At 50.7% G+C, this 10,104-nt stretch overlaps 1 protein-coding gene across 4 annotated transcripts; it reads left to right on the top strand.

Annotated features, from left to right (window-relative positions):
- tgs1 (trimethylguanosine synthase 1) lies at positions 1 to 10,062 on the top strand. Of its 4 annotated transcripts, XM_060057901.1 has the most exons (16): positions 1 to 369; positions 485 to 552; positions 648 to 802; positions 902 to 1,034; positions 1,264 to 1,377; positions 1,622 to 2,155; positions 2,651 to 2,783; positions 3,024 to 3,110; positions 4,024 to 4,183; positions 4,771 to 5,043; positions 5,074 to 5,245; positions 5,458 to 5,658; positions 6,681 to 6,827; positions 7,050 to 7,266; positions 7,373 to 7,451; positions 8,819 to 10,062. In XM_060057901.1, the coding sequence occupies exons 1-16, from the start codon at positions 263 to 265 to the stop codon at positions 8,930 to 8,932; spliced, it is 2,694 nt and encodes an 897-aa protein (XP_059913884.1). In that variant the 5' UTR covers positions 1 to 262; the 3' UTR covers positions 8,933 to 10,062. The 4 variants fall into 4 exon arrangements, with proteins under 4 accessions (XP_059913884.1, XP_059913883.1, XP_059913881.1 ...); XM_060057900.1 differs by having other exon boundaries at positions 1,288 to 1,377; positions 4,771 to 5,245; XM_060057898.1 differs by having other exon boundaries at positions 4,771 to 5,245.
- The last annotated feature ends 42 nt before the right edge of the window (positions 10,063 to 10,104 follow it).

The following is a 10,104-nucleotide window of genomic DNA, read 5'->3' as shown; positions in this document are numbered from 1 at the left end:
GAAGTTCGGCTATTTACGCATACTTCTCCTACCATGTGTTTACGTTCGAGTCATACCTGAAACGTGAACTTTTTACATGCAAATGCACATGCAGGTGTCTGGTTTTGTTTCTTATCAACCTGTACAGTTTGAAGTAGACGTCCGTTTCGGATAACTCATTTGTAGACATCTTATTTTGGATAAGTCCATCATGAATGAAGGACATACTTAGCGTACTGTAACCTTTTCACTACTTTGTCCTGAGAACGTGATCAATATCAACATGATGATCGAAACGAGCCGGTGGAGCTTGGTTGCGGATATTTTCTTTTCCTCGAACAAAACGGACAAGCAAATCACGCATTGCCTCTGTTCCAGAGCCTTTGTACAGTAAGTATCACAAGCATTAATTGAACAGCCTCCTTTCTGTTTATTTCTATTTCGAGATGTAAGAAAAGCATGATCTAATTCAGTCATGACAATCACTATAACCCGAAACCTACAGGGACCGTGAATTATATTGCTCTGACAACAGATACCTCAACTCTAACAAGGCCACATCTGAACCGCAAGGTATGTCCAATAAGAAGGAGATCTTGACTTGAAACTGTGGATCATACTAAGACCAGGACCTCACGGAATTAAATACTTCCCATATCTCAATTTAGATCATGAAGACTTTGAAGAAGATGAAGGAGATGTAGTGGACGATGAGGTTGAGGAGGAAGAGGTGGAGGATGAACTGTTGGATGAAGAGGCTCAACTGATGGCCAGCATGGGTCTACCTGTTGCCTTCGCAAGTCACTCTGTAAAAAAGAAAACCGTAAGAGACCGCCGGGGCAGCTTCCACTTTAATCGTTTTAATTACACACAGCTGAGCAGCACACACAACCCCACATCATTCTCTATTCATCTCTGACAGGTGAGGAGAGTGAAGCGGAGAGCTCCCAATCACTGGGCGGCGGCAGCAGAAGAGGAGGAGGAGGAGGAGGATGAAGATGTGGTTGACATGGGAGAAAAAGAACAGACAGAGAAGGAGCAAGAAAGACTGCAAGGTAAGGCATCTCAAGTCATCACATGCGTGGTGTTCAATTATTTTTTTATCAAGGTCTACAAATGAATAAAAATAAAGAATTATTGTGAATAAAAATCACCCACAACCAGAGCTTCATGGTTGCTATTTGTGTTCGGATCCGTTTACCGACTATGTAGTCATATTTCAAGGTGAGCACCAGAGAATTGATGGTCAGATGATGGTCTCTGAAGTCTGTCCACTCTTCCCAGCAGAGGGCCAGATGGTTACAGAAGCACCAGAGGAGACACCAGTAGAGACACCAGTAGAGACACCAGTAGAGACACCAGTAGAGACGCAGGACGAAGGCTGGGAGACTTACTGGGGTGAGCAGGTCACATGCTACCCTCAGGGACTGTGTTTGTGTGGGCTGTTCTCTAAATGTATTACAAAAGGCTCCAGAGTCGAGGTTATCAATTGAAAATGCATATGGATGTTCTATGTTATGTAAAAGGGAGGGTTCAGCCTTCCTAATGTTACCTCACAGGTATTCACTGAGTGCATTCCTTTGACCCCCTCCGCCCTCTAAGAGTCACGTGTTTGCTTCTGGTTTTGCGTCTCGTGGTCCAGCTCAACAGGGCCAGGCGCTGCTGTGGCAGGGCTGGCTGGAGAAGCACCCAGACACCGTGAGCCCTCCCTGGGACGACGGGGACACCCGGGCCGCCTGGGACCAGCACGCCGCCGAGGCCTACTACGGCTACTGGGACCAGTACACGTACTGGGCGGCCCAGGGCTGGACGGCCGCCGGCGGAGAGGCGGGGGGCCGCGACGAAGGGACGACGGGGGAACCGGACGCTGGCGCCACCGACCCTGAAGACGACGCAAGAGCCGTCGGGGCGGAAGAGGTGCATCATGGGACGAGGGGGGACATCGCTCAGCCGGGCGCCGCTGGTGGAGAGGCCGACTGTGAGGGGCGGGGGGAGGGCGAGCGGGGGGAGGGCGAGCGGGGGGGCGGTCTGGTGGAGCTCATGGTGGGGATGAGTGTCCACACCGCCGCGGGGGGAGAGCAGAGAGGCGGCGGCGGCGGGGGCCACGGTGAACCGGTCGACGGCGGTAACGACCGCAAGAGAGCGGGCAGCAGCAGCACCGACGCAGAGAACCGCGGTGAGGAGCGGGAGAGAGAGCGGGAGGACTGCTACTGGTTAACAGATCACTCCTCCAGGTGTGAGTGGGGTTAGCCGTACAAGCCGTTTTGTAAATCTGCCTCTTCTGACATCACAAGGGGGCGTGTCCACCTGGATGTGTGCTGGATAGATCGGTCTACCAGTGGACTGTAGCGAACGTTGCTCATCTGTCCGTCACACATCACAGGTGGACACGCCCACCTGTGATGTCATAAGAGGCAGGCTGATCCCACTCACACCTGGTGGTATAATGTGTCACTATTAAATATTATCGGAAAACGTATGATGGCCAAGAGCAGTAACCTGACCGCAAGAGCTGTCGCTTTCGGATACGGGTAAGAAATGAGTGAACTTAAACCGATGGTTCTACTGCGGACATAGCCCTGCTGCGGGTGACGCGCTGCGGAGGCTGCTGCCCGTTAGCGTTGTGTGTGGAGGTGTCCCGTGTTCCTGATGTACGTGTGTGGGACCACAGGTCCCCAGCAGAACGGTGGCGCCCACGGAGACCCCCAGGGAGCGGACAGGAGGGGGGCTCACACCGGAGGGGGGGGGGGGGACGAGGAGGAGGAGGACGACCTCCCAGGGGGGGGCTCCAAGGTCAAAAGAAGGTACGGTTCCCGTGGGACCTTCACACTTGTGTAGCGATGAGTGACCTCACAGCTCATTTGATCCCCGTAGTTGTAGTGTGTTGTAGCATAGGTCAGTACCAGTAGTATCAGTACCAGTAGTATCAGTAGTATGAGTACCAGTAGTATCAGTACCAGTAGTAGTACCAGTAGTATCAGTACCAGTAGTAGTACCAGTAGTATCAGTACCAGTAGTATTTGACTCCTGCTGTTCTCTTGCAGTCATGAGCTTGACGTGGAGGAGCTCCCTGGTTTGTCCACCGAGGAGGCGTGGGATAAACTGGGCCTCAAGCGCAAACCTGACGCCCTGTGAGTTTGAGCTCTGTGCTATTCTGACCTAGCAGGTTAGAGCCTGTACCTAGCAGGTTAGAGCCTGTACCTAGCAGGTTAGAGCCTGTACCTAGCAGGTTACAGCCTGTACCTAGCAGGTTACAGCCTGTACCTAGCAGGTTACAGCCTGTACCTAGCAGGTTAGAGCCTGTACCTAGCAGGTTAGAGCCTGTACCTAGCAGGTTAGAGCCTGTACCTAGCAGGTTACAGCCTGTACCTAGCAGGTTACAGCCTGTACCTAGCAGGTTACAGCCTGTACCTAGCAGGTTACAGCCTGTACCTAGCAGGTTAGAGCCTGTACCTAGCAGGTTAGAGCCTGAACCTAGCAGGTTAGAGCCTGAACCTAGCAGGTTAGAGCCTGAACCTAGCAGGTTAAAGCCTGTACCTAGCAGGTTAGAGCCTGTACCTAGCAGGTTAGAGCCTGTACCTAGCAGGTTAGAGCCTGTACCTAGCAGGTTAGAGCCTGTACCTAGCAGGTTAGAGCCTGTACCTAGCAGGTTAGAGCCTGTACCTAGCAGGTTAACCTAGCAGGTTAGAGTTGTACTTAGCAGGTTAGAGCCTACTTTACTTGATGTAGATGCTGGGCAATATATTCCCTGTTATAAATAAGAAATAAGCTGATCTACTAACTGCAAATCTATCAGCTATTTGAGTTAATAAAATATGAACTCGATACATTGATTTCAGATATAGACGCAGAGTGCTTTTATAGTGCTCCTTTATTGGGTTGCTATTATTTGTGTTATGATGTTCATTCGGATTCAACGAGAATGAGAGAATGGCAACATTATTCAACTGGATACGATTCTTATGATCTCCTCCTAATTGGACTGTGTGTGTGTGTGTGTGTGTGTGTGTGTGTGTGTGTGTGTGCGTGTGCGTGCGCGTGCAGGTTTGACAGCGTTCTAACATTCAAACCCAGTCCGAGCCAGAAGAGCCGGCGGTCTCACGGTAAGAAGCGAGCCGCCGCCCAGAAGGTCAACAAACACACCTTCTTCCCTGAGGAGGACCCCGGCGCCACCACGCCACGCATCAGCGCCACCCTCCAGAAGGTGACGTAGCTCCAGCTGTATCACACCAGAGGGAGTGCTGGTGTGATGAATATCAGCAGTGATGTGCGATAATGTGTTAATGTGTTGCTTGGCAACACATTAACCGTTAATAAAGTTAATGGTACAGAAAACAGACAGTGGAGTGATGATCGTTAAAAGTCCAAATGCTGTCATCCTCTAGATCAGTGCTCGTGGAACGCCTCTTGTCCGAGCCTATGTGGACGGAACCTATTGTTGTATCAATCGTATTAACTCGTCGTCTCATGATGACTCTGAGGCTCTGAAATCGTCCTATCGGATACGTGTTTGTTTAACAAATTGATTGTTCACTTGGAGTTCCTTTTGATCCATAAAGTGCATCCCAGTGCCTAGTATGCCCTCTGTTCAGGCTCTGTGACTTCACTCACTGAGGGCCTCAACGCTGGGAAGCCCTGGGACCAAAGGTTTATGGGCCCTTTAAAAAAGAATAGTCTTACTTTTATTTGACAATGATTTCCACATTATTATTCCTACATTAAACTGGATTGTAGGCGTTGACCTTCAATCTGTCGACCTCCTTGTTTTTAAATCAAATGCCCCCCCCCCAGGTGCAGGGCTTCCTCCAGAAGGCCCAGAGGGAGCGGGAGCAGGCCGTCCTGGGGTCTGACCTGGGCCCTACAGGGGGCCCCCGGGACCCCAGCAGGGAGGTCCCCCCGAACCCCCACGGGACGGCCCCCCCAGAGAGGGGGGGGCTGCCGGAGACGGTCCGCAGGGGGGGGGAGGAGGAGGAGGAGGAGGAGGAGGAGAAGAAGAAGAAGAAGAGTGTGGAGGTGATGGAGGAGAAGAGTGTGACGGTGCTGCAGGAGGTGAAGGAGGAGGACGTGGAGGAGGTGATGGAGGTCCAGGAGAAGAGTGTGGACGTGCTGGGGGAGGTGCTGGAGGTCCAGGAGAAGGGGGTGACGTGGATGTACGAGGAGGTGCAGGAGGAGGACGTGGAGGCCCAGGCGAGGCAGGCGGGTCGGGAGATCTACTCTCTGGACATCCCAGACTTCCTCCTGCCGGAGCTCCCGGAGGCAGCCCCAGGTGAGCCTCCATCCCTCTGACCCCAGGAGGGTGTGGACCGGGCCCTGGGAGCCATCTCATACACCAATGACACCCCTCCAGGGCAAGGGTCAGACAAGGGCTTCAAACGCTAAATGTATTGTAATGGAAAAGGGCGTGTCATTATCCACATTCGATCAACATTTACAAAAAGAAAAGTCAATAGAATGGATGTCTGCGTTGTGCTGTGCCAGCGCCCGCCAGGGAAGAGGAGGATGACGTGGGAAGACCGAAGAGGCGCGGGAAGGCCGGGAAGACCCGGAGCAGGATGTGGAGGCGGGGGCGCGGCGAGGACATGCCGGAGGACATGAAGGCGGAGCCGGAGCTCGCCAAGTACTGGGCCCAACGCTACCGCCTCTTCTCCCGCTTCGACGAGGGCATCCGCCTGGACACCGGTGTGTGTGTGTGTGTGTGTGTGTGTGTGTGTGTGTGTGTGTGTGTGTGTGTGTGTGTGTGTGTGTGTGTGTGTGTGTGTGTGTGTGTGTGTGTGTGTGTGTGTGTGTGTGTGTGTGTGTGTGTGCGCGTTCCCTCACCGCTAGTGTAAAACACAAACGGTTGTCAGATCAGCAGATTTCTGGGTTATTGTTTACCTTTTTGTGAGGCTATTTCTCGCTCCCCAGATTCCCTCGAGTCATCTCACACGCAGGTCTCTTTAAAGGAGACCTGCGTGTGAGATTGGAACGTAGACCATGGCTGCTCTGGAAAGTGGGGAGACACGAGGCGAGGCCTAGAGACCACGCGGCTCACTGCTGTTCACCAGAGTCAACGGGAAACATTGGAGTCAGGGCAGGTTTAGGAAAGGGGAACCGTTGTGGCGAAAACATGGAAACAAAGGAGGTCTGAAAACACTGATTCTCCATGAAATGTGGAACGCACCCAGACACGCAGAGTGTGAGCGTGTTTGGGTGCGTTAGGGGGAGATGGGGACCCCTCCACCCTGGTCCACTGGGTCAGACGGTTCTGGGTGTAGCGCGCTGAGGCTTCTGCTACTGTTGGCTGTTCAGTGATGGTCTACCTTCTGCCGGGTACTCCCACAGATCTTTAGTGATCAGTGATGGTCTACCTTCTGCCGGGTACTCCCACAGATCTTTAGTGATCAGTGATGGTCTACCTTCTGCCGGGTACTCAGACTGATCTTTAGTGTTGGTCTTTCAATAGGGGCTCAGCCTGCACTCTGAAATGTAAAGTTAACTCAAAGACCAACGCCCTGTGAGGTCCCAGAAGGCGTCTAGACGTGGTGAATTTGATAAATGATCATCTGGTTATGGCTTAACGCGACACTCGATCTGCACCAGGTTGAACTGGTGGCTGCAGACCGTCTGGTTTGCTCTGTCCTCGATAGCGTCGTGTCCCTGTTCATGTGTACAGTGGTAGTACAGTGGTAGTATAGTGGTGTGACCTTCACTGTGTGTTCCAGAGGGCTGGTTCTCGGTCACCCCGGAGCGGATCGCCCACCACATCGCCCTCCGGGTGAAGGAGAGCTTCGTGGACTCCCACCTGGTCATCGACGCCTTCTGCGGCGTGGGGGGCAACGCCATCCAGTTCGCGCTCTCCGGGAAGCGAGGTGGGTCCTTCACCGCGCGTTCACATCCTACCACCACCAAGGCTACTCAGCCAGAGAGTTAAACGGAGAATCAGCCGGTGGGCCCCCCTAGTTCATTGGTTGTGAGGGGGAAGGGGAAAAACAACCAAAAACTGTGGGACGTCCCATTCAAGAGAGTTTGTTAAAATAAAAATCGATTTTTAGATATTTTGACATAGTTCCCCCCCCCCCCCCCCCCCACAGTCATCGGCATCGACATCGACGCGTCGCGCCTCGCTCTGGCCCGCCACAACGCCGAGGTGTACGGCGTCGCCGACCGCATCGACTTCCTGCTCGGCGACTTCCTGCAGCTGGCGCCCGGTCTCCGTGGCGACGTGGTCTTCCTGTCGCCGCCCTGGGGCGGGCCGGACTACCTCACGGCCGAGGTGTTCGACATCAGGACCATGATCCAGCCCGAGGGATATCCTTGATGGGCCACGCTGGGGGGGGGGGCGGGGGGGGGTATTGTATCACATGTTCCACTCCTACCTCCTGGGTCGTGCGTCTCGCTCCTTAACCAATCACACGTTTGAGATCTTCAGGCTGTCCAAGCTGATCACCGACGACATCGTTTACTTCCTGCCCCGGAATGCGGACATGAACCAGGTGTGTTTTATGTTTTTAAACATCATTAAACATCATTTATCGCCATGGCGTCCACGGTGCTCAGAGACTCCAATAGATGGCTTAGCTTATATTTCACTTTTCACAAAACAGTGAATGCTTTTTTCAATATCGTACGTTGAATACTGATTCAAGATCGACCGCAGAAGGGATTGGCAACCGAATCAAAACGCTGCAGGAAACACTGCAGGGGAACTTGAAAGCGATTCAGCAGTAGTAGTTGAGGTGTATAGTGGTGTGGTAGCTGCCCCTGTGATAACGAGGCAGTAGTAGTTAATTGAGGTGTATAGCCTGTTGTAGCTTCCCCCGTGATAACGAGGCAGTAGTAGTTAATTGAGGTGTATAGCCGTCCCCTGTGATAACGAGGCTGTAGTAGTTAATTGAGGTGTATAGCCTGTTGTAGCTGCCCCTGTGATAACGAGGCAGTAGTAGTTAATTGAGGTGTATAGCCGTCCCCTGTGATAACGAGGCTGTAGTAGTTAATTGAGGTGTATAGCCTGTTGTAGCTTCCCCCGTGATAACGAGGCAGTAGTAGTTAATTGAGGTGTATAGCCGTCCCCTGTGATAACGAGGCTGTAGTAGTTAATTGAGGTGTATAGCCTGTTGTAGCTTCCCCCGTGATAACGAGGCAGTAGTAGTTAATTGAGGTGTATAGCCGTCCCCTGTGATAACGAGGCTGTAGTAGTTAATTGAGGTGTATAGCCTGTTGTAGCTGCCCCTGTGATAACGAGGCAGTAGTAGTTAATTGAGGTGTATAGCCGTCCCCTGTGATAACGAGGCTGTAGTAGTTAATTGAGGTGTATAGCCTGTTGTAGCTTCCCCCGTGATAACGAGGCAGTAGTAGTTAATTGAGGTGTATAGCCGTCCCCTGTGATAACGAGGCTGTAGTAGTTAATTGAGGTGTATAGCCTGTTGTAGCTGCCCCTGTGATAACGAGCAGTAGTAGTTAGTTGAGGTGTATAGCCTGTTGTAGCTGCCCCTGTGATAACGAGCAGTAGTAGTTAGTTGAGGTGTATAGCCTGTTGTAGCTGCCCCTGTGATAACGAGCAGTAGTAGTTAATTGAGGTGTATAGCCTGTTGTAGCTGCCCCTGTGATAACGAGCAGTAGTAGTTAGTTGAGGTGTACAGCCTGTTGTAGCTGCCCCTGTGATAACGAGGCTGTAGTAGTAAGTTGAGGTGTAGAGCCGGTTGTAGCTGCCCCTGTGATAACGAGCAGTAGTAGTTAGTTGAGGTGTATAGCCGGTTGTAGCTGCCCCTGTGATAACGAGGCAGTAGTAGTAAGTTGAGGTGTATAGCCTGTTGCAGCTGCCCCTGTGATAACGAGGCTGACGACCTGCTCCTCTCCTCAGATCGCCTCTCTGGCGGGACCAGGGGGGCGGGTGGAGGTGGAGCAGAACATCCTGAACAACAAGCTGAAGACCATCACTGCTTACTTTGGGGGGCTCATCAAGTCTGATGGCTGACAGTACCCTGTGTGGATTTTATTAAGGCAGTTTTTTTTTAACAAATGTTCAATGGTTGTCATTTTTTAAATTGTGTATCTGATTTATATTTTCAACAAATAAAACGGTTATTTTATAATGTGCTTTCAGAAGTTTGCGTTCGTAAGGATCAACGTACACATTATGGCAAGGCTTGTTTATTTGCTAGTCAGAGTCGTCAAAAACCAAAGAAACAGCAGAATACGATTTATGTCGTGGAACATATACAGTGACAAGCCGCTTCAGAGAGAACAGTAGGCCGACGCTCTTGAAAAATAGGAACGCTAAATGCATTGAAAAGATTTTGAGCGAAAAAAAACCCTTTTTAAAATAGGAATGTGTATTGAAAGTAAAAAGTTGTTTGGAAGTAGATTTAGACACGAGCTGTCATGTATTTAAAACTGTTGGGTCAGAAGGATGAGGTCAGTTCTGTTACATTGCATCATGCCGAGCCATGGCCTGGTTGCTGAGGCAACCAAAACAAACTGTCAAACAAACACGAAAATCATCAAATGTTGTTGAGCGAAGCTGCCCATAACTACACCCATAACTAACAGAGCACATCAAGAAATCGGTACAGGTGGGCTATACGGCTAACATATGTGGTCTACTTATCGCAGTGTGCAGAAAGTGAGGTGGACCATGGTGCATTTACAGTTTGCTATTTATCAGAAGGCTTTTCAAGATGGCCGCCATCTTTAAGCCACATGCTAGTGATGAAGGTGAAAATAGCCCAAAACAAGTATTTTTTTCTTTTTGAAAATCACAATTTCTCTTCTACTTCATGAAACAAAAACATGAAGTAAAGTAATTTTGTTTCAGCTTCACAAGATACTGACAAATTAACTCAAAAGCTAACATCGAAAGTTGATTATCAGACATCAACCAGTTGTATTTTATCCCTCAAAAATGTAATGTTAGTGCAATGCTTTATTTGTGATTTCGGGGGTGATGGGCCCAAACTTCTTATTTGTTTAACTTAGTCTAGGCTAAGTTTTTAACTAATCCAACCAGTTTACAATGAAAAAACCTCAATGCTTCCATGAAAGTGAGACAATACTGCCTAGCGTACATGTAGGATATTAAAGAAACCCAGCAATAACCTCGAACCACCGGAACGACCCCATGGCAGAAACACAACCGCAGTAGCCAGG

The sequence above is a fragment of the Gadus macrocephalus genome, chromosome 8 (genome assembly GCF_031168955.1).
Source record: "Gadus macrocephalus chromosome 8, ASM3116895v1".
NCBI classification, from domain to species: Eukaryota; Metazoa; Chordata; class Actinopteri; order Gadiformes; family Gadidae; genus Gadus; species Gadus macrocephalus.
Note: the sequence above shows the minus strand (reverse complement) of the source record. Positions and strands in the feature narration are given on the sequence as shown.

Coding starts and splice junctions, on each gene's coding strand:
- tgs1 (XM_060057898.1), top strand. CDS start 263: ATGATGATCGAAACGAGCCGGTGGAGCTTGGTTGCGGATATTTTCTTT. Junction 1,378..1,621: donor AGGCTGGGAGACTTACTGGG/GTGAGCAGGTCA, acceptor CTCGTGGTCCAG/CTCAACAGGGCCAGGCGCTG. Junction 4,184..4,770: donor TCAGCGCCACCCTCCAGAAG/GTGACGTAGCTC, acceptor CCCCCCCCCCAG/GTGCAGGGCTTCCTCCAGAA.